The sequence below is a fragment of the Microtus oregoni genome, unplaced genomic scaffold, assembly GCF_018167655.1.
Source record: "Microtus oregoni isolate MIOR12 unplaced genomic scaffold, Mior012 000045F_ref0000178, whole genome shotgun sequence".
Taxonomy (NCBI): Eukaryota; Metazoa; Chordata; class Mammalia; order Rodentia; family Cricetidae; genus Microtus; species Microtus oregoni.
Genome location: NW_024543219.1, coordinates 1,795,756 through 1,822,216, shown reverse-complemented (window position 1 = coordinate 1,822,216; position 26,461 = coordinate 1,795,756). Strand labels below are relative to the sequence as shown.

The 26,461-nt window shown below is 43.6% G+C and overlaps 1 protein-coding gene across 6 annotated transcripts in view; it reads left to right on the top strand.

Moving 5' to 3' along the window:
* The window catches only part of Cab39l (calcium binding protein 39 like), a 103,743-nt gene extending 78,004 nt beyond the window's left edge, over nt 1–25,739 (top strand). For all 6 annotated transcript variants that reach the window (XM_041633816.1, XM_041633817.1, XM_041633820.1 and 3 more), the window contains 4 exons: nt 6,124–6,183; nt 8,216–8,281; nt 15,301–15,444; nt 24,735–25,739. In XM_041633816.1, coding sequence (XP_041489750.1) covers nt 6,124–6,183; nt 8,216–8,281; nt 15,301–15,444; nt 24,735–24,914 — 450 coding nt within the window. In that variant the 3' untranslated portion in view covers nt 24,915–25,739. The remainder of the gene's footprint in view (nt 1–6,123; nt 6,184–8,215; nt 8,282–15,300; nt 15,445–24,734) is intronic.
* Nucleotides 25,740–26,461: the final 722 nt, after the last annotated feature.

Below are 26,461 nucleotides of genomic sequence, written 5' to 3'. Positions count from 1 at the left end.
TGTACTTCTATTATTCTTTTCAGGGTATAAATACATGACATCTTTTAGAAAACTTTTAACTTGTTACTTTTAATTTCTATATATTATCTTAAATATGCATTACAGCAATAGTGATAACACTTATATTCTAATATTGACATATACTCTAATCTTACTTTTTAATAAAACTGCTATTGTAAGAAACTCATCACACAACTAAATTAAAGTATCCATTCAGATAGTACCTTGTTCGGTCCCTTATTCTGTACATCATGGTGAACTTAGAGTTTATACAGTTGGAATGACTGGGTGATAAAAAGTTCTTTACAGAGTAGTTCTTTAGAGGTGGAGAAAGGAGAACAGTGGTTTTCAGCTCAGGAAATTATTAGTTGCACCTTAAGAACCTGCTTAGCCTATTCTGAGAATGTTTGAAAAAAAATAGCAGTGTGTGAGCTCATGAAAACTAAGTAGGGGAAAGTATCAGAACATGGAAAGAGTCCAGAGCTGGCTCAGACTGGGCTGGGAAACGCAGAAGTGGGGACTGAAGGGAAGGAAAGTTGCTATAGGGAAAGGATTGAAACTGGAGTGGAGTGGGGGCTGTGATGATGGGAGCTGGTGAGCAAAACCAGAGTATGGTCACGGGGAAAGCAAATCTGAGCAGCTACCTGGGAATCTTATGAAATAATGGAAACTCACCTGACAAGAACCATCAGAAGAATACAGGTTAAGATGATGGAAGTATTGATAGGCACCAACAGGTGTATTTGCTTGGTAGACATGCCGAATCTCCAGGAGCTATAGAAGAAAGGAACTGCAGGCTGGCCTGCAGTAAACAACACAGGGCTTGAAGGCAGGGCCAGCATAGCCCATTAGGGTTATTTGATTTATCTCAACTAATCTGCATGAACAGGAAGTCTAGCAAGACTGAGGACGCGGGGCAGGGGACTATTTCAGAAGAAGTCAGGCCTAGTGTGTGAGAGTCAGTAGTAAATGACAGAACCAAAAAACAGCGGACAGATTCAGAGCTACACAACGTGCAACTTATTGGGAACTCATGGAAAGGAGCAAGTCTTGGGCAGCAGGCAGGGGGAAGGGGTTTACATGTAAGCTATGCAAAGGTAAGCTGTGAATTCACTGTACAACTGAAATGTACTTGACTTTTCTCCAAAACAATTAGCGTGTCAAGCGTTAGTTAGGAAACAGCTCAGACCCAGGTGGCCATCAATAAAAGCATGGCCAATTATCTTAACAGTTTGATTTACCCTTCTGACTTTGGGAACTTCTTAAGGTTCCCTGACAGACAAGATGTTTATAACAACTAAGACTTCTGTAGCCATCTTGAGCTGGATCCATCCAGGGGAGAATTAAGGAGACCATGAAAATCAGAGAAAGACATGCAGTGTGAAGAAGGAAAACTGGCAAGACCAGGGACGAGGAAGAAGAGCCTGGGAACAAACTGCGCCAAGTGTGGAGGCTTCGAAGGCTTACTACCAAAACACACAACTGAGCCTCAAAGGGCAAAGCATTCTGGCTAAGGGTCTGTGTCTATGCTTCCATTTGCTAGACGATGAAGCTTCACTGATGATAACTGAGCAAGGCCTGGATCAATGAGTGTACCAGAATGTCATTAGGAGTCATTTTATTGCTACATTCCTTTAGTAGAACAGTAGTATATGGTTTTCTCCTAGGTCCTTGGCCTATCTAATCCAGGTTCTTGGCCACCCAAGCAATGTTGAGTATGGGTTCCATCTCATGGAGTGAACCTTAATTCAAATCAAATATTGGTTGGTTACTTTCATAAACTTTATGCTAGTATTGCACCAGTGTTTCATGTAGGCAGGGCAACATTGTAGGTTGAAGAATTTGTAACTGGCATGGTATGTACCTTTCTCGAATGCTAGCATGCAGAGTACCTTACGTACCATGGACATTAGTCAATAGGGGTAGTGAAGGCTCTAGGCAGGCACTCTTGATTTCTCCATGTTTAGTGGATTGTGCAGGTGTTGTCTTTAGCAGTAGGTCCTTACCGTCAGTTTGTGGAAGCTACCAATGGCCTGAGCAATAGCCTGGATTGTTTGGGTGTTCCTGTGGGACCCCTTTGGCCAAGAACTCGATTAGATATATCCTATTCCCAGTATTGGCAGCTTCCTTTGGTAGCAAGAGATGGCCAGTTGGGTCTTTGTCTTCCCCCATTATTTGGCAATTTCATTTAGAACTCCTTCATATATGTATATATTTTAAGAAGCTTCTACTGTATTATATTTTCATATTACATCTCAAATAGCTTAGTTTTATCTGGCCCTCTCTGTATTCCCTCCCTTGTCCCACCCTCTTTCCTTTCCCTCCTTGTTTTAATCCTCCTGTTCCAGGGCCCCTCTTCATCCATCCCTAATGATCTATTCTATCTCCCCTTCCTAGGGGAATCCATCCTTATGCCCTAGTCCCTCACACACTACTCTGTGACTGTAGGAGTTGTCGCTTGCTTATGAATGACTTAAAAGTTAACACCCACATATAAACAAATACATATTTGTCTTTCTGGGTCTGAGTAGCTTTATTTAGAATAATTTTTCTAATTTCACCCATTTACCTGAGAATTTAATGATTTCATTTTTTAATGACTGAATGTCGTTCCATTGTGTAAATGTTGCTTATTTTCTTTATCTGTTCATCCATACACAGACATCTAGGTTGCTTCCAATTTCTGTCTATTGTAAATAGAGCAGCAGTGAGTATACATGGTTAAACAAGTGTCTCTGTGGTAGGATGGGTTGTATAATGGTTCTTGAGGTAGATTGAGCCTATGAGTTTCATTTTCCTCCTTTGGGATCTGGAGAAACCGCAGCAGGTGGCATCTCCCCACTGACTTTTTAACCCGCCCCTGCTGTCAGGTGTCTTCATCATTTCATACCACTTTCTCCACGGCAGACTCATTAGAAATGTCAACAGCAGATTTTTAAAATTAATATTGATACTGTGAAGAACTTTCCCCATCAAACCAAATTGTTAAGAAATAAAATGAAAGAATTCACTCAGTAATTTTTTTTTAATTTAAAATTCTTTTAAAATTTACTTGTTTTTACTTTGCATGCTTCTACTGTTTCCTTCTTGGGTAGGATTCAAGCTAATGTTTCTGCATCTCCCCCCTCATATTATATTATGATTTATAGAAAATTAACAACCGTGTACATAGGCATGCACATGCGATATGATCCCTCAGTGTTAGCACATGGTCTCCATATATATGAATTTGAGGGTTTATTGATGTGTTTATCATATGCTCAGAGGCTAATGTAGCGGTTAGAGAGCCCCCACAGGTGCACAGTTTACAGTGTCTGCTGCAACTCATAAAGATACAGCTTCTGTTTCTCTGAGCATGGAAAATTCCCCAAGCTGCACAGGGGCTCCTGCCAGATGTGGGGGTAGCTGCAGCTACAGATGAAGATCTCATATCTGCTTAGAGATTGCCCCAAATGCTCTGCAACAGCTTAATGTCTCCTGGATGACACAGAACTCATTAGATAGGACTCCAGTTGGGTAGGAATGGAGCCCCATAGAGTGTTTCCCTACTTGAAAGCCCGTTTCCAAAACAGGTCTCAGTGCTCTGCTCAACTAAGAAAAGTTTCACCATATCAGCAAAGGGACCAGTCAGGTTAAAGGCTCAGTCAAGTTAAAGGTTGAGCTTGAAGATTATAAAACTACAAATAGCCTCCTCTCATCTTCAAGAAAGGGTATTCTAAGAAAGACAGAAGCTTGCTGAGCTACACAGGCCTGTCATCTCAGTAGCTGGGAGGTAGATGCAGGAAGACCAGCTTTAACTACATAATGAGTTTGAAACTAGTCTTGACAGCATGAGACAAAGATGTGAAGAAAAATAAATGTTTGTATATTATTTATATGAATTCAAAATAGTGAAGTACTGTGGAAAACAGTATGGACAAACCTCAGAAATGTAAAATGGTGTTATTATAGGACGAACAGTCCCATTCATGGGTGTTGACAAAGAAAATGAAGTAAGTGTGTCGAAGGGTAATTATTGCAGCATTGATCACAATAGCCAGGGAAAGGAATCGGCCTAAGTGTCCACTGACAGACAAGTGAATACATAGATGATGTAGTGCCCGGAGAGATGGCCCACTGCGAGCCTGACATCCTGAATTTTATCCCCACAATGAAGCCACATTAAAAGTCAAATGTGGTAGCATGCATTGATGATGGAAGCACCTCAGTAGTGAGATGGGAGGCAGAGGGAGGAGAATCACCCAGAACCCTGGAGTGTTCTGCTTACTAAGAAATGAGAGAACACTGCTCAAAACAAAGGCTGAAGACGAAATAAAAACAACTCCCCAAAATTGTCCACTGATGTCCATTATTGCATTGTACTGGCACACACCATATACACATCATACACACACACAAAAGAAAAGAAATGTGTTGTTCATTGCAATGGAGTACTATTTAGCTATAAAAAGAAAGAAACCCTGCCATTTGTGTCAACGTTGATGAACCTCAAGGAATTATGGTAAGTAAATAAGACACAACAGGAAGACAAATCATGGCATCATTTATATGTGGAATCTAAAGATACTGAACTCATAGAAGCAAAAAACCAGAATGGTCCTGGGGTAAGAGCTGGTCCAGGGATACAAGATTTCCATTAGGCATACAAATAAATGTTGGTTTATTATGGAACATGTTGGTGCCTGTTAATAGCAATGTGTTGTGTTGTGAAAATCGCTGAGTGTATTTTTGTTATCAGCGCAAATAAGCAAATATATTAGGTAATGCATATGCTAAAATTACCTGACTGCATCATGTGTTACCTTTCCACAGCTTTGTATGGCAAAATACTTGAGATACACAAACTTCATCTTCACTTACAGTTTCAGAACATGGTTAGCTGACTGGTACTTTGGGGCTGTGGTGAAACAGAAACTCCTGGCAGTGAGGGTGTGGTGGATCAGTGCTGCACGCTTCAGTTAGAAGGAAAGAGAGTGGAAATGCGGTCCCTTCAAAGTCCCCACTCCTCCAGCTGAGCTCTCGTGTATACAGCCTGTAGTCCTAGCTACAAGTCCCACTGCCACCCAGGCGTTCAGCCTGAGCCGGCATAGCGAGACTTCATTTCCCTCCCTCCCCATACCCCGCGGTGTGTGTAGGTGATCCTCAGCACCATGGGGAGATGATCCAAAGCACAGCAAGCCACAGACCAGTGCACAGTGCACCAGCATATCATCCACATACAGTGAAGGTGTTTACAGCCAACAGACAAGGTCCCTTAAAGGCTGTGCAAACTGCTTTAAACAGTTTCCTTTTTTATTATTTAAATAGAAGTAGGGGGCTAGAGAGATGTCTCAGGGGATGTCTTCAGAGGACTTGAGTTTAGTCGCAAGCACCTTGCCCTACAGCTCACAGCTGTAACTCTTAACTCCAGGGGATCCGGTATCCTCTTCTGGCTTCCACAGGCAGCTCCACTCACATGCCCCTCCCCCCACCTACTGTGTGTCAAGGGAGGGGGAGAATTTTAATTAACTGTATTAAAGTATTATACTTATTCTGGACAGGTTAAAAATTTGTTTTTAATTAAATTTTTCACATAACCTAAGTTGGGTATTTAGCCTCTAAGTATATAAAAGAGATTAGATGAGGCTTATTTTCTTTTTCCAAACATTGGGGTGAAATAGGGATGTGATTTAGGTGTGAGTTGAAGACAACCAGAAGTTCCTTCATGGTTCTTTGCAGTTTTCTCCAAAGTTGTATTTGTGGTGGGGCTTGACGATTAGTTACTGGCCTTGATAAAGATCATCAGACTTTATTTGGATGTTGATTATAATCATAATGTAAAAATATTCTGTAAAGTTACCTCATAGATGATGTGTGTACCACTTAAATTTTATTTCTACTATTTAAAACACTAGATTTGACAGTCAGTGTTTTGCCATTGTTTTAATCTGAAACAAACTGGGGCTTCATTATCTTAAGGTGTGGATGGAAATAATTTTGTCTTGTAAATGAAAATGTTCTTTTCCAACTTCTGTGTTTGAAGTGAATAGATTTATCACCCCATAGAAGCAAAGACTATCCTCCATTTTAATGAGCAAGGTCACTAGCTGTAGTAATATGTCTTCATTGCTTGTTCTTTTTTAGGATTTGTTAACCAGACACAAAGTGTTGGTAGCGGACTTCTTAGAGCAAAATTATGACACTGTAAGTAAAGTCATTTTTAAGACTTCTTTCTTTTTACTTCTGATTTGTTACTCATGGCTGGCTGTTTAGATGGAACCTGCATATAGATAGGAAATATAGAAGGCTTGGGGCCTGAGCTGGCAGTCTCAGAGGCTTTTAGTTCTAAGACCTGAGCACTAAAGGCCTGTGTCCTTTGAAGCCAGAAATTTGCAGTTCTAGGTGACCAGGCTAGAGGCCTATGGCTCTGGGTTCAGATTGCCCATTGGAAGGAGTTGTGTTCAGCATAGATATCTGATCTTGTCTGTTTTGGATGGGTGTTCCCCTCTATGGTGGCTGTGGTAGAAAATGTTTCTGCAGCAGGTGGGTGTCACAAGGAAATGGAGCTGGACCAGAAGGAAAGGCTGAGAGGGACAGTGGGAAAGAACCAGGAGGACTCTGGCTCCGCTGTGTTTATATTTTAGATTCACAGTGAACATAATTTGCCTGGTGACTATATTAATCTATAAAATGTCAAGTGTTGGTCTTCTTTTTGTTGCTGTGACAGAATATAAGAAGAATAACTTAGTTTATTTTGGAATATGGTTTCAGACCATGGTCACTTGGCTCTGCTACTGACTCTGTGGGTCAGAGCTTCACAGTGGAAAGCATGTGGCAATGGAAAGATGCTCACCCTATGGCAGCCAGGACAAAATGCACCCTTCAAAAGCATGCCCCTGGGGTTGGAGGAGAGGGCTCAGCAGGTTTAACATGAGGACTGGAGTTTGGGTCCCCAGAACCCACTTAAAAACTCAGATGGGCATAGCAGAACCCCAGCAATCTTAGTGCATAGGAGACAGAAACAGATGAACAGACAGACGATCCTTGGAACAAGCAGACTAGCCACTAGCTGAACTGGTGAACTCTTGGTTCAATAAAATACCGTGTCTCAGTATATACTGTAGAGTAATCAAAGAAGACAGCCATCAGTGTAAACATGTATACTGTATACACACAGAGAGAGAGAGAGAGAGAGATAGAGCGATCATGACCCTTAGAAGCGTATCTCTCCTCTCCTAAAAATCCATTCAACTATGACTTTATCAAGGAATTAGTCTATTGAAGAAACTAACACTCTTACTATTAATCATTCTTAATAGCACCACAAGCTGGGGGCCAGATTTTCAATACATGGGTTTTTAGGGAGAACCTCCGTAGCTGAGCGATAGATAATATTTTCCCTGCGTTCAAGAGAACAAAATGGCTTATGAAAGAGAATAGTGCCGTGACTTTAATCTGAGCTGCATACTTGTACTTCTCAATTCTAAATCAAAAGTTTTGATGGGTGTGCACATAAGCCTGTGACTCAGCCCCCTGAGGCTGTCCTGTCCCTCTTTATCCCCTGGGTTTTTGCTTCTGTCTGTTTGCTCCTCCAGCTCTAATGTTCTCTGAATGATGCGCCCACAAACGGAGGGAAGTGGATAACAAGCTTCCCCAGCTGCTGTGCTCTGTGCTCCAAAGGCTCTAGCCCATGACCAGTGACTGCAATGAGATGCAGGAAGATCCATGTCCCGGGGTCATGGCTTCTTGTGAGAATGGCGAAAGTTCACACGGGCCAAAAGGAGTGATATGGTCATTACATAGCCCAAGCCTCACCTGTTGACTCCTGTTGACATTATGGATTAGACAGTCCTAAGCAAGGCCTAAGTATAGTTTACTCTTTTCTCAAAGTGTGGACCTGCAGCCTCCAAATGACAGAAACAGATTTCTTTAAAATGTGTTCTTTTGAAGCTTTTAATAGATTTAGAGGATACAAAATTATCCTATCTTTCAACTGAATTTCTGTTTTTTTATTTTTATTTTTTTTGAATTTCTGGTTTGTAGAACTAATGGTCAGCATGTATCCCATATGCCTTCAGTTTCCTGTCCTGGTCCTGTGTCCATATGAGGAGTGAGCTGCTGAGCCCTCTGTGTGCAGCGGTGATGGGGCTGGGTCTGAGGACCTCTGGAGGAGTGAGCACACTCCTGCTGCAGAGGGCACACTGCTGCTCTTACAGACTTCCTTTCTTCTTCTTAGGTCTTTGAAGAGTATGAGAAACTGCTGCAGTCGGAGAATTACGTGACTAAGAGACAATCTTTAAAGGTAATAGCAAATTTTCTTAAGTCCTTGTAAGCTGGCATCTTGCTAACAAACAGTGTCTACTCTGCAGAAGTAAATACAGAAAATTCAGGGTCCTTCAGTTTGAGAAGTAATTCAGCAGTTATGCTTTTATGCTCTGATTGAGCTTTGCCGCAAAATAATGGAAGTGTCCTACTTCAGATACTCTGGAAACAGCAACATGAATGATAAGTATATGCTGAAGTCAGATGTGGAATATTTCACTAAGGAAGATGACCAAACCTAAGCTGACTTAAGCAGAACCACATGGTTCTCTTCTGAGAATATTTTAGAGATGAAGAGGAAGAAACTGGTCACAGTGACTGGGATGGGGTGACTATCAGGACAACCCAGTAAAAGCCCCTAGAAATCACGCCAGTGTACCTTACAACAGAAACTTCAGAATGAACCAATCCAGTGCCTCTCCTGCATCTCTGTGCAGGACACTCAGAGAAGTGGCAATTCCAAAGTATAGCACACAAAACACAAATGTTTAAATTCCTCTCAATGCTTTTAGTTTGGAGATGATAAACCTAATGTTTTTGCTTCTAGCTATGATACAGACTTATAGCGTTGAACTGTCATGGGGCTTCTATGTTAGGAGAAACATCTCTCCCCCAGGGTTGTAACTATTTTCCTGAAATGCATTTGCCAACCACATTTCATTGTCAGAACCCTTTTTATCAGCTAGTAATCCTGCATCAGCCGTGCAGGTTGTATACCTTCTAGTCACTGCACAGCTCACTTGGGATGTCAGGATGGTGGTGACCACAGGACAGACAGTGCATATATTCTCAATATTCGATGCAATTTTAAAGTAAGGTAATGAACTAAGTCTGTTTTGTAAGACTTCTACATTTCTTCTCCTGTGGTTTGCGTTAGTCACGCTGTGTTTCCCTTTATTCATGCTTTCGCTGTCCCAGCTTCTGACTTAGTTGACGTCAGTTTTCAGCCAATCATTCAGCACTTGTTATTGAGGTCCCCTTGCGTAGAAACCAATGAAAGGTGATCCATTTAGAGAAACTTCATCCTGTTCCAGAGCTCCTCATATTGAGGCCAAGGAACTGACCTTAGGCAGAGCAGTGACCTCAAAACTGTGTTGTACTATGTCCAGAGATGTGCTGAAGCCCCCTGCTTAACTGCCACTACTGAAAGTTCTGAGACAGGAATCTTTGTTTTTACTTGTGTATCTCCTGGTGTACCCATCAGAGCTCCACTGGATAGCTCCAAACCATGACCACATCAATGGCCCTGGTTAAACAGAAACACCTGAATGTAGAAAAGAACTTGTGGGGATGAATGGGGCTTAACAGGAGGGAGATGAGAGTAGGGGCTAAAAGTAACAGAAATGTATCACACACAGAGTTGTCACAGAGAAAATTAGCAAGAAAATTAAGATGTACCCTACTGTCACAGCTTTAGACCTATATAAGGGACAGAGGGACAGCCAGAGAAAGTATAGGAGAGGTGCTGGAGGGGAGGGGCACTGGAATAGTAAAGAAAGACCAGCATGAGAGATGACCTAGAGCAGTGGTTCTCAGCCTGTGATCACAGCCCCTTTGGGAGCTGAGCAGACCTCTCATGGGGTTCACATGTCAGACACCTACACTGTGATTCATAACAGTAGCAAATAAACAGTTATGAAATATCAGGAAAAATAATTTTATAGTTGGGCGTCACCATGACATGAAGAACTATATTAAAGAGTCACAGCATTAAGAAAGTTGAACCACTGCCTTTGATATTTCCCAAGTCCCTCTTTGTTTGTTTGTTTGTTTGTTTGTTTGTTGAGACAGGGTTTCACTGTGTAACTCTGTCTGTCCTGGAACTTGCTTTGTAGACCAGGCTGGCCTCAATTTTACAGAGATCCACCTGCCTCTGCCTCCCGAATGCTGGGATTAAAGGCATGCGCCACCATTGCTCAGCCTCAAGTCCCTGTTTTCAATGTGAGGCTGACAGATACTGCGCCAAAGTAGAGTTTGTATGACACTAAGTGATTGAACCAAATTAAAAGAGGAAAGATGAGGGTCTTTGTTTTTATTTTTATTTTTTTTCCCAGCCCCACCCCAAGATGATGGTCTTTGAACTTTATCCTTGGTCCTAAAATGTTATCCTCAAACCATTTTCAGCAACGACCAGAAACCGGACCAAACTTTTCCTGTCTCTGAGACCTCAGGCCCAGTCAGAAAGCTCTCCCTCTGGCCTGTCTTGCCCTTTCTTTCTAGCAGATTGTCTCCCCACCCACCTCTCCATTTCTTTTCTCTAGCTGGCTTTGCCCCATCTTGTCCTCTTTTCCTGTCCATATTTTAATAGATTAGAACAGAGCCTTACTTGTAAGAACATACTGGCTTTTTAATCTATTTGTTTATTTTTATAGTACGGGGGATGGAACCCAAGGACCTGGGTCAACAAGCACCACTGAGCTATATCCCTGCCTAGAAGTAGGAACTACAGGTGTTTGTTCAATGAATCGAACTAAGTTGTTCAAGTAAATATTGCTAGTCATTAACCCTAGAATTCATCTTCCTCAGTCAGTTTCTGGAAGGGTCTAACAATGTTCTGTTGGTAAAGCTGGGATTGGTGGACTTATGAAACTGGTTTCAACAGTGCACATCTGCACCCAAGAGTAGAACCTACCCATCCAGCACCTGACTGATGATGTGGGATCCCCCTGTATGCTGTGGTTACCATTAATGAATAAAGAAAACTGGCTTGTCCTGATAGGGTAGAACAGAGGTAGGTGGGGAAAACTAAACTGAATGCTGGGAGAAGGAAGGCGGAATCAAGAGAGAAATCATGTAGCCCCACCGCAGCAAGCCACCACCATGTGGCGATACACAGATTAATAAAAATAGGTTAAATTCATATATAAGAGTTAGCCAATAAGAAGCTAGAGCTAATGGGCCAAGCAGTGATTTAATTAATACAGTTTCTGTGTGACTATTTCGGGGCAAAGCAGCCAGGAACCAACTAGTGGCCTCCTTCCAACAGAGTGATGGACAGTAGAGTGGACAAGAAGTTCTCTGTCCTTGTTGCCTCAGTGCCCTTCCCCTGCCTAGACGTCCACTTCAGGCCTGGAGCAGACTTTTGTACCTAGTTCAGAAACACCTGTAACTCTCCCTTTCCTACTGATTTACAAATGCTCCTGTGTACCCAAGAGTATTGTTTGCTGTTCTTCGTTAATCTCCCCTGAGACCTGCTTTTCTTGTCCGAATTCCTTTCTAGACCAGGTATCTCAAATTTGGCGGACACACATGGTAAAGTAGAGCATTGCTTAGATGGGACGGGGAGGAGCAGACCAAAGTGTGTGTCGAAATGCAGAGCTATGAAAGGGCAAGTTGGCTTCAGATGCTGGCTTAGAAGCAGGGATGCTGCTGAAAATAGTGCTGCGGCTGCCACCCTTGCAAGGGAGCTGAAGGGTGGTGGACTGAAGTGGTCCACATGTCAGCGTAAAGCTTACTCAGCAATGCTGGCTCCCTTCTCAGAGAAAAGTGCTACTCTGGGGAGCTCTGCTGATGCCAGCGTGATTTTTCCTTTGAGGAATTAGATGTATGGTCTCAGTAGCTGCTGTCCCAGTAACCACATTTACAAATACGGACCCTGTAAGGTTGTGTCTGTGATGTCCCCAGCTGTAGGAAATGAGAAGCGAGATAGTCGCAGGGGCAAACAGCTTCATCATATGAACAGGCTGGAGTGCTAAGTCACTTTGTGCTTCCAGAGCGTTGGCTACTGCTGCCTTTTGTCAGTCATGTTCTAAAGTTTCCTAGACTTTCTTTGGTCTTGGGATGCTTAGACTCCTGGGCCAGGAAAAATTAATTAAGAGAGAGTTTCCTTTCCCTCGTGCGCTAGAGCTAAGGACCTTATTTCTGACCTTCAGAAGCCTGGCTTTAATTACTAGCAAGAAAGATTGTGATTAAAAAGAAGCTTGGTGGAATTTTTTGGCGCTTTGGTCAATTTCATTAAAACAGCACATTTTAGAGGAGAACCTCTTAATTACACTAGCCTCATGGTTAAGTAAAATGCGGATGTGTTCCATTTCCTTAGAACAGTGCGGCTTTGTGATGTGTTGTGCTGCACGGCAGTGCGTCACCATTGTCCTTGTCACTGCTAATTAAAGTAGATTGACAGCTAATGGCCAAAAGACTTTAAAAACTAAACATATTGTTCACATGTTAATTAACACAAAGCTTGGATAAGCATGGCCCCCCCAAAATAGAAGAATAGAGAAATATGTGTTGCCTGCAGCACTAAGGAGAACACAGGAGTCATTCCAAAGTAATGCCCTAATTACTAATTCCAAAGTAATGTTGAGTTAGAGATATAAGCTATGCATATCCATGAATATCCATGTAGGAAATCACTTTAGGGGTGGGTGTACTACTGAGCATGCTCAATTAAAAACGCATTCCTGAGCATGCTTATTTTAAGGAAAGCTAGTAATAGCAGTTTTGGAACACATTGAGCTCAAGGTCATGGATATTTTGTGTGTCTGTGAGAGAGAGTATAGGATTCTGGAGACAGGGCTGTGAGCGTGTTGTGCGTGCTCCTCCACCTAGCTAGACTCCCACCCTTCGTTTTTCAAGACAGGGTTTCCTCATGGAGCTTAGGCTGGCCTTGAACTTGTTTCCTGTGTCCACAGCTGGGATTTTTAAGTGCACCACACACCTGGCTAAAGCTTGTATGAGCAGAAAATAAAATTGGAATGACTTAATCCAATTGAAGTCATCAATGGAACCTCAACAAATCCTTACTGAAGAATCGGTGTAAATTCTTATGTAAAAAATTTTTATAGTATACTTATTGTATGTAGTATGGGGGCTTCATAAAGATTCATTTACATACTAGTATATTATACATTTTGAACATACTCATTTCTCTCTACCTCCTGTAGTCCCCTCATTTTCCCAGTCTTGACTTTAATCTCCACGGCACATGTGCATACAGGTGATTTTATGTGTCTGTATAAATGGGAGAAAACAGGTGATTTTTGTTTTTCAGATCTGTTTAGCTTAGTGTGGAGATCTCCAGTTGTTAACAACTTACTTCTAGCAAAGAACTTACTTCATTCTTCTTTATGACTAAATGAAACTCCACTGTAGGGGGATTTTTTAGTTCAGTTGGTAGAGTCCTTGCCTAATGTGCACAAAATTCTGGATTCAGTCACCAAAAGTACATAGTCCAAATGTTATGACACATGCCTGTGATCCTAGCACTAGGGAGGTAGATCAGAATTTCAAGGTCATCCTAACTACACAGTGTGTTCTAAGCCAGCCTGGGCTATGTGTAACATTTCTCATATTTTCTTCAATATGTACCAAATAGAAGAATACACTCTGTATAGAATCACCAAAGATCCCAGGTAGCCAAAGCTAAAGAATAGCCCGAGTAAAAGGAAGGAAGCCAGAGGAATCATTGTACCAGAGTCCAAGTTAATCTGAAGAGCTGTCATAATGACAACAGATACGCAGATTCATAGAATGGGAGAGCAGAGAAATAAACAGAGCCACACAGTTGGTTAGAGATAAAAATGAAATGAAGCCACACGGTTAGAGATAAAAATGAAATGAAGCCACACGGTTAGAGATAAAAATGAAATGAAGCCACACGGTTAGAGCTTCCCTTTGCTACTTGTGTTATGTTTGTGTCGCATTGTTTTATTGTGTGTTTGCCAGGTAGAAAGGTTCCAGCTTTAGTGCTGGAAAGCAGTTGCTGGCTTGACAGTCAGGGCTGCTTTATCTTGAAGGCTGAAGAGCCCTTTGCCCTCAATTAGTTCAGGAAGGCGACACTCCTGTCTCCCTCTCCAGGGGTGGTTGGAATGAGAACTTTTCATATAGATTCAGGATACATGTTTGTTTACTTTTTGGCTTTGGGTCAGGTTTTATAATAAAAGTCTGTGGTTAAAAACATATATTGCACCAGGCTGTGGTGACATACCCCTAACACACTACCTCAGCAGAGGCAGACAGATCCAGCACCCTTCTCTGATCTCTCTAAGCACCAATCATATATACGCTACATATACATACAATCAGGCAAAACACTTACACATAAAATAAAACACATCTGATTTTTAAAAAAATTAAGACAAGGATAAAATAAGACTTCCTGCATCAGTTTTGTTACTTGTGTTCTGCCTGAATGTTCTTAGAACAGTACGAGGCTGGGAAGCAAGGTGACGGACGCAGATGTGGATCAGGCTATCTCTTAGTATGCTGAGCAGTAAGTGACTGAAAAACTGCTTCAAGAATTAACAATAAATAATAATCATTTCGTAGCCAAGCCATAGGAAAGCTTAATGAAATAGCAACAATATCATTTTCAGGCCTGACTGGTGATGGAGGAGGGTCATCTGTCTATGTGTTACTTTTATTGGTTAATAAAGAAACTGCCTTGGCCCTTTGATAGGACAGAAAATTAGGTAGGCGGAGTAAACAGAACAGAATACTGGGAAGAAGGGAAGTGAGGCAGACGTGATGAAGCTCTGTCCCAAGATGGATGTAGGCTAGAATCTTTCCTGGTAAGCCACCACTTCTTGGTGGTACACAGATTATTAGAAATGGGTTAATCAAGATGTGAGAATTAGCCAATAAGAGGCTATAACTGATGGGCCAGGCAGTGTTTAAATGAATACAATTTGTGTGTTGTTATTTCAGGTGTTAAGCTAGCCATGTGGGAGCCGGGCTGCGGCCTGCTGGCATCATCACTACAGACTGGTTGATTGTTGTTTCTTTATCTCTTGGTTTGTTTGTTTGTTTGTGTTTGTTTGTTTGTTTGTTTGAGATAGGGTCCCCCGCTATGCTCACTGGTCTGCAGCTTGTGGACTCAAGTGCTCTTCCTGCCTCCACCTCCCAAGTAGCTGGGGCTGCAGCAGGCACTACTGTGCCTGGCACACACCTGTCATTTACGGTGCCTCACAACTTTTCACACTAGCCTTGGGTTTTGATTCCGTCCTGGTGAGCTATATGTGAAGAGTCAGATAATGGCTTTGGCTTTGTGTCTTGCAGCTGCTAGGTGAGCTAATCCTGGACCGCCACAATTTTGCCATTATGACCAAGTACATCAGCAAGCCAGAGAACCTGAAACTGATGATGAACCTACTTCGAGACAAAAGTCCTAACATCCAGTTTGAAGCCTTCCATGTCTTTAAGGTAAAGAGAGCTGATACCTGACTGAGTTTTTTTTCAGCTGTGAAATGGCAAAGTATCTGCTTTTTCCTTTACTTTACTTGGGAGAAAATTAGATAATTCTTTTGTTTTGCAAACTTAGATTATATTCTTCCACTAATCTAATTGCAGAAAACCATTGCTTCAGTTCTAGCCACAACTGGGCAAATTTAAATTTGCCTCTGGTCTTTACATGTAACTTTAGAGAAGTTTGACATCTGCAACAAGCTGATCTAACTTTAGAGGGTCTGCCACGCAGTATCGTGCAGTAAGATAAGCAGTTGTTTTCAAATTAAAATCCACTGAAAAGTAAATGATGTTTGACCTGCCTGGTAAAGGCCTCTTTAGCATTCACTAGAAGCCAAGAGGATGGGAAGCGCAGCGAGGCCAAGCTTTGTGGCTCTGCCACCATACTTAGCAGCTCAGTGCTTCCTTCCCTCATAGGGCCGGAGAGATGGCTCATAGGTTAAGAGCACTGGCTGCTCTTCCAGAGGACTGAAGTTCAGATTCCAGTACCCATATGTGGTTGCTCACTGCCATCTGTAATTCCTGCTCCAGGGGATTTCATGCCTCTGGTCCCTGAAGGCACCTGCAGTCATATGCACATGCCCATATGCAGACACACATACCTACACATAATTAAAAAGAAAGACTTCTTTTCCCCCACAGGTTACAAGTGTGATCCGAGATTAGCTAGCATGGAAGACCTGAGTGCTGCCTTCTGCTTTTGCCAGTCTCCTCTCTGACCCCAGGGGACGTCCTGAGCACCCAGCTCCTAGGGTTCATTTGTTACTTCTTTAGAAATGGGGGTCTTTTTGTTAACATTGAGTAATAAAACTATCTCCTGGAAATTTTAGATAATAGACTTAAATATATACAGATAGAAGGTAAAAGTAGTTTGTAATCCCATACTCCTAACTACTATGGACATATTTCCTTCGGCTGTATTGACATTATCCCACTAATGTATCCTAGTTCATCACATCATGCTGTGCCATCCGTGAACATGTGTGCCATGTGTAATGTCGGAACAGTAGGCATCCTCCTTAGTCATTGGGCATTTTATTCTAGGATAAATGGCTCCGAGTGATTTCTTACTACTGCAGTTCACACTCTGTATCTGGCCAGCTTTTGCCAGTTTCAGGTTGTTTTCTGGAAGTTGATGTGTAGAGTAGACATAAAAAGCTCAGTGAGCTTCAGGAATTTTTGGTCTTAAAAGTGTATATTCAGAGACAGAGTTCTTTGTCTTTTAGTGGAGAGCATAGCAGTTTATAAGGCTATGGTTGCTTTGACAAGTTAGAAACTTAGTATTTCTGCTTCCAGGTATTTTCCAAGAAGCCACTAGAATAATTAAAATGTTAACTTAAAAATTTCATTTATTCCCACAATTGACAAGCTGATTTTTTTTTTTATTTGAAAACTTGACTCTGCCTAGGTTCATACATTTGCAGGCACAGAGGAAAGGAGTGGGGACAGGGGAGGTGTCCAGCAGTTGCACTGTGGTTGAAAGCAGCCCACAGGCGATGTACAGCTTGTGTGTGTCTGAGGTGCCGCGTGTCATCTTACTCTACATTCTTCTCTGTGTTAAAACTGTCTCCTGAACAGTAAACAAACAGTGAAACAAAGTGTGAGCGTGTGGTTCCGGGAAACTCCCAAGTGGCAGAGAGCAGCAGACGTGCCTCAGACTCTCCTGAGGAATGACAGCACAGAAAGCCTTGTGCCAGGCTGCTCTGTGTCTCATTTTGTTCAGAAAGCATGAATATAGAAAGATTTAGTGTGTTGCCAGCCAGAAATGGCCTGCTCCTGTCCTCGGACAATCCGAATTTCATTTCCCTAATCAGTGGACAGAGTAGGAACATTTAAAAATAGTTGACCACTGTTTACTTGTGTGTGTGAATTGGGCCTACCCTGCACCTCAGCTTTTTCTTCCACTCAAGTATGACTTGTTTACTTCCCAAAAATAATGTTTTGCTATTTAGAAAAACAAAAGGCCCAGACCTTGTCACTTCTTTATGAACAGTTGCTCTCCCCTCAAAGGGTCCTCTGTAGAGCTACAGAATCTGGGACAGGCTCCTGGAAATGCCTTCTCAGGCCAACATTGCCAATCCCATTACCTGGCTGAGTTCAGGGATTCTGTGCAACTCCACTTCAGGAAGTCCATGGCCCTGGAAGTGCAGCCGCAACATGGGAAATCCTGGGGTGAGAGTCAGGAGAAGCAGTCTGGGTTGTGCGCCAGGGCCAGCAGAAGGCATGGGCATATCCACCTGCTCTCTTATTTGAAAATGAAGTGCTTAAATTAAAAACAAAGTTACTGGGCTCTCAGGCCTGTGTCTTTGTGTCCTTGCTGTCCCAGAAAAGAACTTGAGCCGCTGTTAGCTCACCTCTCCCTGCTCCTTTCCTTTCCAGTTTCCCCAATAACAATGGGCTATGTTGCCACTTCCCACCAAACCTTGAGAGGGGTTTGTCCATGGCATGGACTGACCCCTAAAGCCACTGGAACTCAGATATGGCCAGTGACAAGACTCAAGCCCCCGTTACTACAGACGGACATGTATATGAAAATGTCAGGTACAGAAGCCAGCCTGACAGTCCAGCTGAAAGTTGGTGCACAGTGCCTCTGGACAGGAGTAGCTTTCCTACCAGTCGCTCTGGAAGGAATGCCAGACCGTAGGTCAGCTGCTGAAGAACCAGCCATGAATCACTCACTTCCTTGAGGACAGCTTTCCCCAGAACACCTGCTCTGCTGGCAGCAGCTCCAAGGACATTCCTGGACTAAGTGAGCTTGAGGACTGGCAATGATTTACTAACATCCTATGTTGTAACAGTACCTGAAGGAGTGTGTATTTGGGCGTGGTGGTGCATACCTGACCATCTTAGCTCCTCCAAAGGCTGAGGCAGGACAGTCGCCTGAGTCCAGGGGTTTGGTGCCTCCCTAGGCAGCTAGTGAGACTGTCTCAAAACACATGGACTGTTTATAGTTCTGCTGGTTTAATGGTTCAAGGCATGATTTAAACAGTGACTGCTCGCCTTCATGCTGTCCTCATTTGGTGTTGCTTGGCTCCGTTCAGTTATTAACACAGGCCGAGCAGGGAAGTGAGAACGCGCAGTCAAGACGCTGCTTCTTCCTACTTAAAACGTGCTTCCCTTAAGAGAGTCATCAAAGGTTTTCTTTGCTGTGTGTGTGTGCGTGTGCATGAGACAGAGAGAGAGAGAGAGAGAGAGAGAGAGAGAGAGAGAGAGATTGATTTTAAGAAACAACGTAAAGTCGGGTGGATAGGATCTGGGAAGAATTGGGGGAGGGGAAAAACAAATTCAGAATATATTTTATAAATTTTTCAATAAAAAAGAAATTCCTAACGTGAAAGTAGAGTGTACAGCTTAGTAGGGTTCTGCTTGGTGTTGTGAAAGTACTCAGAGCGTCCCAAAACATTTTTAGGAGAATAAAAAGTGAAGCCCATATTTAGTACCTGTAACACAGAATAAGAAAATAACCATTTTTCTCTGTACTGGAAATTGAGCCCAGGACCTCATGCATGCTTAGCTGTTACTCTACAACCTGAGTAGACTTCAGCGCTAGAAAATTTTAGGTTGCTTTTGATATAATTTTGGAATGGATACATCATCTCCTACATTATCTCCCCAGTTGTGTGAAGTCTCCAAGATGTATCTGAATACCTGCTAGTCAAGGGCAGTGCCAGCATTGCATCGTCTGCATTGGTCATTGCTTTCCCCGGCAGAAGATGCCTCTCACGCTCCTAAAGTTGGGCAGGTGGAGGACCCTCATTTGGTGGCTGAGGAAGCTGTTTGTGTGGGAGATTCAAGGACAAGTTTATTAGCATACATTCTGCCACTGAACCTCATCTCCTAGCTGTGGGGCTGTAGTGTGACCTTGGGTATTTGGGAAACAGCTGTGTGGTTTGGTGACAATTTAAGAAAGGAGATAGATAATAATGAAGTCAGCAGTGACTGTGTGAGGGTGACTGCAGGAATGGCATCCTCTAATCCTTCTCAAAACTCAGTAATGTTTTGACAATAAGCATGCCGGGAACTACTGCTGCCACAGCACGAACAGGTCATGAGAACGCCGTGCTGAGCTACATTGTCATTGATGTAGACTGTCTGTTGATAGGAGGTAGGTGGCAGGGGGGGGGGCACAGTAGATGTGACTGCTGCTGGGTGTAGGGCTTCTTTGGGTTGATAAAAGTATCTTAAAGTTCAATGTGTTGACCATACATTCTATGACCATACAGAAATTGTTGGGATATATTTTTTAAATGGACAGACTACATGGTATATGAATTATGTGTCGATACGATTGGTTCTAAAAAACTTTAAAACCTAAATGGCCTGCAAGTCATCAGAAAGCTTCATATCCGTTCAACAGACTTGCAAGGCTTGATTTATATGAGTCAAATTAATGTATTCATTATCTCTAAGTGAATTCCTAGAGACATCCAAGGACAATATGAAGAAAGCTGAACAAAACTTCAGAAGGAAGGTCAGAGGCACTCCTGTTCCCTTGACCTGCTCTTTGCTTTTGAAGCTGTTTTACAGAAGAGGAGAGTTGTGACTGTACCCTTCCCTCTCCTTGCTCTTGTCTGTGGGTGAGAGCACGCACTTTAAACCAAAGGCATGATCTGCCTGTGTGTGGCACAGTGCTGGCCTGACAACCAGCAGTAGCCATTGCCTGTATCCGTGCTCTAAGCCTCACCTAGAGAGCACAGCAAGCAGCCTCTCCCCGACCCTACCCTACCCCAGACCTGTAATGATGAGAGCCTACGGCATATATAAGTCAGCTAGCCAGTTCCCAGTGAGTCCACCCTGGCTTTGTTCAAGTGGAGACCAGCTCCGAGTATACAGAGACTCTGTGTTGAAGGCCTGTAATGGCTTGTAATAGTTGCTGCTCCAGCTGACCAGGAAGATCGTGAGTTCAAGACCTGCCTGGGCTATAGAATGGTTTCAGGAGCAGTCTGACCAATGTCCCAAAAAGTAAAACAGGGCTGGCATGTGTGTGACTCAAAGGCAGAAGGCTTGACTGTAATGTATGAGGTGTTACCTTCAACCCCTGGTACCACAAAAACAGAACAAAACAGCAAAAATGCAGAATGATAGAACAGAGTACAGACCAGTGTGTAAAAAAAAAAAAATGCAAGCTCAGTTTTCTTTAAGATGAAAGACTGCGTAAGTCTTTCTTCGTAGTGAATCTGTCTGAGTGGAGGGGTTTGGAGGACTGAGTTAGTATTATTTATTGTGGTGCTGGGATGGAACCCAGTGCTTTACAAGTTCCCCGCCACTGTAGCTGCTCTGCTCACTTCACGTGTCATTTCCCTGGTTTCTCTCCTCCTCACAACAAGAGAGCAGTGACAGAACAGTGTCTCTGTTGTGAGCGCTCTGGGAGTCAATTTCCAGCCGCTGGCCTCTGTCACCCTCGCTTCCTGCCTTGGTGCTCAGGGAGCCTAGTCATCCATGGCATGGGCACCTCCCTTGTAGAGCTTGGCCAGTCACTCTGTAACAGAAGCAAGCTAGCCGTCTCTAAGATCACCAGTTTCTGGTGTGTGTGTGTGTGTTTGTGTGTGTGTGTGTGTGTGTGTGTGTGTGTATGTGTGCACGTGTGAGGGGTGTGTGTGCGTGCATGCGTATGTGTGTGCCTCTGTGTGTGTGTATGTGTGCACGTGTGAGGGGTGTGTGTGCATGCATGCATATGTGTGTGCCTCTGTGTGTGTATGTGTGCACGTGTGAGGGGTGTGTGTGCGTGCGTGTGTGTGCGTGCATGCGTGCGTGTGCGTGTGTGTGTGTGTGTGTGTGTGTGTGTGTGTAAGAACGACTATTTTTACTTCTGTGGAACTCCATGTCACATGTACAAAGTGTTCCAGTGGACAGCAAAGCTGGGCAAAACCCTCCTGTGCCTCATCAGCTCCAATCCTTACTGATGAAAAAAAAATTGGATGAGATCAGTGAAGATGTATGCAAGGTTTAATATTCATAAGAAGCATTCGAATCTAAAATGAAGAATAAAATATTTTGTTTCCTGAATTAAATATTTGAATGTGGCTACTGCCTTTTCCTTTGGGCTTGAAAACTCTGTAAATTACATTTCTGAGACCTGTCATGTAAACTGAGGGATGCAGGCCATGAGACAACAATCCAAAACACAGCAGGCAGTTTTCATGTGTTTACAATGGTTTAGCGGGACTCTGAAAATCGCATGTAGGATGGGAGCTACAACAGCTATTCAGTATACATCAGTCAGCACTGAGTTTCCACCCTGAGGTCTCCTACACGTCAGCTGGTGGTCCTGCCACCCCACCAGTAAAGCCTTAGACAGTGGCAGTGTGAGAGTCTAGTGACCAACTGCCTTCTGAACAGGGGGCTCAGGAGTCATCAGCAGAAATAAAAGGGACAATATTGAAGCTTGCAAGCTCCTGACCGTTTCTGCAGGTTTGGGTCTAGGCTGTGGGCTCTAGAGTTCCTCCAGCATGCCTGTCTGGTTTGTCCAGTGCGCTGGTCTCTCTCCTTTGTAAGCAGAGCTTTTGTGAGTTATTTCTGTAGTTCCCACAGAACGCCAGGCCGTTTGTAGTGAGAACTTTAGCAGCTCTCCTATAAACAAATGTCAACCAGAAAAGGCCAGATCGTGACAGGTATTGTGTGAACAGCAGGCAGAAAAGGCAGAGCTGTGTTTAGAATTGTCACCCCCACACACACAGGTTATATCAGGGTGTTCCAGCACCCCAAAAGGAAGGCCTGTGCACTAGGGAGCCTCTCCATTCCTTTCTCCGCTACACTTGGAAGCCACCAGGCTGCTCTTCATTCTGGATCCGCTTATTCTGACAGTTATATACATGGAGTCAAATCCATGTTGTGTCTTGTTCAACACATTGTTCCTGTGATGTCCATGGCAGACCCCATGGCGTGGTATCATTAATCAGTTGGTGGGTCCTCGGGCTGTTAACATTTGGGCTGGTGACTGCTCCTGCAGTCAGCACTGAACACGGGTGTTATTTGGACATTCCTTTTGCCTGGGTTGACAGCATGCTTTAGTCACACGGTCCCTCGCTGCTTAGCTGACCGGGTAGATGCCAGACTTTTCCATGGCAGCTACACCATGTGCATCCCAGTTTGCAGGGTCTCCTGTGCTCGGCACACGTTTTCTGTTTTATATTTCAATGCCTGTACACCCCACGGCAGTGTGGCCTGCATTGCCCTATCTCTTTTCTTGTGGATTACTGGTCACTTTTATTTCTCCTTGGAGAAAGCTCTACTCAAGTCCTTTGCTCCGTGGATAGATTATGCCTTGTTGAGCTACATAGTTCAGATGTGAGATCCATAAGATCTATGACTTGCAGATACTTTCTCCCTCCCTCCTAACAGGGTCCTTTATACCAAAGAGTTAACTTCAGGGCCGCTCATCTGATGGGCAAGGTCACGACTGCGTCCTCTGTAGTTTTCTCCAAATGTCCCAGTAGCTCTTATATTTAGTCCTTTGGTTCATTTTTAAGAATTTTTGTTTAGGGTGTGAGGTGAGGACCCAGCTTCGTTCTGTAATATTTTTTTATCTGAAAAGTATTGAACTTTGTCAAATTCTGAAAAAATTGAGATAACCGTATGGTTTTCCTGCATTTACTCGGTGTGACATCAGCTTCCTAGGGCATGACAGAGTACCAAAGAGCAGAATGTATTCTCTCCCACTTCTGCAGACCAGAAGTCCAAGGCTAAGGTGGCTTCAAGGAGAATCCTTCTGTCCTCTCTCCTAGCTCCTGGTGCTTGCCAGCAGTCTTTCCTCGTGGACACATCACTCCATTCCTCTCTGTGCCCATGCACCTCTGTATCTGAAATTCCTTGTTACCAGTCGTGACACTGGGGTCCCTTAACCCAGTATGACATCATCTGAGACTGATGAATCTGTAACGTTCATGTTGCCATAGAAAATGACACCGTCAGTGCTGAGGGTTGGGCTGTAAATGAATCTGGATGGGGAACACAGTACATCTGGTGTTTCAATGTCTTATGAGGAACTAAGTTCCACTTGGTTGCTCTGTGTGACTCTGTTAATTGCCTTTTCATTCATGAGGGATATTGGCCTTTGAGAGCTCTCTTCCTTGTTTTGTCTGGCTTTATGTCAAGACATTGCTGTCCTCATAGGATGGGCTAGGAATGCTCCTCCTCCTTTGAAGAATTTGAGAAACACTACATTCATTTTCTTCTTTAAATGTTCGATAGAAATTTTAACAGTGAAAGTCAGCAGGCCTGGGCTTTTTCTTTGTTGTGGGTTTCGGTTACTGACTTGATCTCTTTTATAATAAGTTTGCTGAAACTTTCTATTTCTTGAGGAATTTAAATATCTTTCTCAGCTATCTGTGGTGGCTAATATTGCTTGTCCACTTGACAGGACCTAAATAACAGAAGAGACAAAGCTCTGGGCACGTCTGTGAGGAACTACCTAGATCAGTTTGTCTGAGGTGGAAAGCCCCACCCTAAATGTAGACAGTGTCTTCCTGTGGCTGGAGGAAGGGACTGGGTGAGGAGGGGACAGGAGTGCTGGCCTCACGTTCTCTGCAGCCTCCACGGAGACCAGGGACTAGGCGTTATCTGGCCTGGACCACTGCTGGTCAGCTTTGGTCTCAGTCAATTTGCTAGCAGTGTTCCACTCTTAAGTTTAACCTTTCAGAATCCGGCTCCTAACAGTCTAGGCAGAGGCCTGTCAAGGTGCTTCATCTCAAGAGCCAGTTTCTGGCTTAGTCATTTCTCTCCTCTGTCTCGCTCCTCTGTTTATTGCTTCGATTCACTGCTTTTCCTAGTTTCTTAAAGTGTGAAGTTAACTCTCTTCAGAATGTAGGCATTTACAGCCACGATTTGCCTGCCTGAGTGCTGTTTCTCATATTTTCATTTTCACTTGTCTTAAGGTGTTTACTAATCACCTTTGTGCTTTCTTTGTTCTGGTGGCTAGGAAGAACCTAAGATACTGTGTAACCAGGAGGCCAAAGCCTTGTCTCCTTATGGTTCTGGACCTACTGGGTAGAAGTCTCGGGAGCCTCTTCCTTCTAGGGATTGAGGCATTGTGGGTAGCAATGCTAGAGACTGTTCCATCATGAGCTGTAGGGACCAGGGAGACCATGGCCTTCTCGGGGGAGCTGCGCTGCTCCCTCCTGTCGAGGAAGCAGACGCCCCAAGGCTGGTGATGGAGGAAACCAGCAACAAGCATTATTGAGTCATGTTCCTGTCGGTGGCGTGTGAATCATTCCAGAAAGACATTGCTGAAATGTTTCCCTCTGTTTTAGGTGTTCGTGGCCAGCCCTCACAAAACGCAGCCTATTGTGGAGATTCTGTTAAAAAATCAGCCCAAACTCATTGAATTTCTGAGCAGCTTCCAGAAAGAAAGGACAGATGACGAGCAGTTTGCTGACGAGAAGAACTACCTGATTAAACAGATTCGAGACTTGAAGAAAGCAGCCCCGTGAAGGTGGCCCCTGCCCTGACGGCTGTTTGTCTCCCTTGTCCAGTGTGTACAATGCTGTTTCAACAGTTTCTACTCTTGGGGAGGCTTTGGAGGTGCCTGTTTCCTCAGCTGATTGTTCAGGGTAGATGGAATATAAACATTTGAATGGAAAAAAATCAATCTAGAATAATATATTCATTTTAATCAAATCTCTGATTGCTTATATGGAATCAGCCATTATATTAAACATTGATCAAAGCAAGTGTAATTCCAGAGTTGGACCCTGGATCACCCAGGTCACCAAGTAGAAGGACCACAAGTGTCTCTTGAGACAGAACGGGGAGGGAACCATGTCTATGTGTATTCATTTAGACAGGATTTTTCAGACACCAAAGAGACGGGAGACAAGGCTGTATGTGTGTACACTTTGACCTCTGTCTGCTCCCTCCTCGCTGCAGAGGAACAGTGCTCAGTTTCCACTCACTGTCCCTCATTGTGTCCCAAGCCTGATCCAGGGCTCATGCCCATTCCCACTGTTGATGGCTAGCCTGGGAGCAGCTGAGGACCAGGTGAGGTCAGCGAGGGCCATGGGGGCAGAGAGCATCCGTGGGTGTGACTTTCAGAAGAGAGATACAGACAGGTGGCTGTAGAGCACTGCTCTGTGCACCCCTGGGAGAGTCGGTGAGTGTGGGGGTATTTCACGAGCATCTGTTGTCGTGGGAAGAATGCATTGTGGTGACTGGAGAGGTGGGGGTCATAGTGGATGCAAACCATGGGGCCAGAGGGCTGTGGTAGGCTTTCATCAGTAGAGGGGGAAGTGATTCATGCATAAAAATTCTCAAATGACCGAAGGTTCTCTCTCGTCCAGTTTGTTCTGTAATAAACTGCACTCCGTAATTGCCCACCGGTGTCTTCCGTGAGAAGCTAAAAAGCCTGAAAGTGTTGCTCCCAGACACCCTCTTGTGTGCTAGAAGAACTGAGGCGCTCCTCTATGCCCCACAGGCATAGAAAGAAAAATTCATTTAAGTCCGTGATTGGCTTTCAGACCTCAAACCTCTGGAATGGAATTTGAAAGTGGTATTTCCCAGATGCTAATGCTGCGATTGCTTGTCTGCTTGTCTGCTCTCCATTGCCTGAGTCCCCATGACCCTTAACTGCCGTCGTTCTTGTCTTTGGCCACATATGTCTCCACCCAGAGACAGGAAGGGAATGTGTTCTCCAGCGTAAATGCCTCTAGTGGGTTTTCCATGCAGAGAACTCCCTAGCAGGGCCCTTTGCCTTCTGTCCACGGTTCAGGTGTATTGCTTCCGTGCAGCCCCTGTAACCTGCATTTTCCAGTCACAGAAGTCAGATTATTTTTATAATATTCCCTGATAGTATGGAGGCCCTTAGATTTTTACTTTTCTGGATTTGCTTATTTGATTAAAAGAGATTTAAAAAAAAACTTTTTAAATGTGTTTCTGTAGCACCATGGAACACAGACAAGGCCATGTACTAATTTTATTTCAGTTAAGAACATGTCTTTTCTCTGCGTTTGAACTGGCTCTCTCCCAGCATCCCTTTATGGAG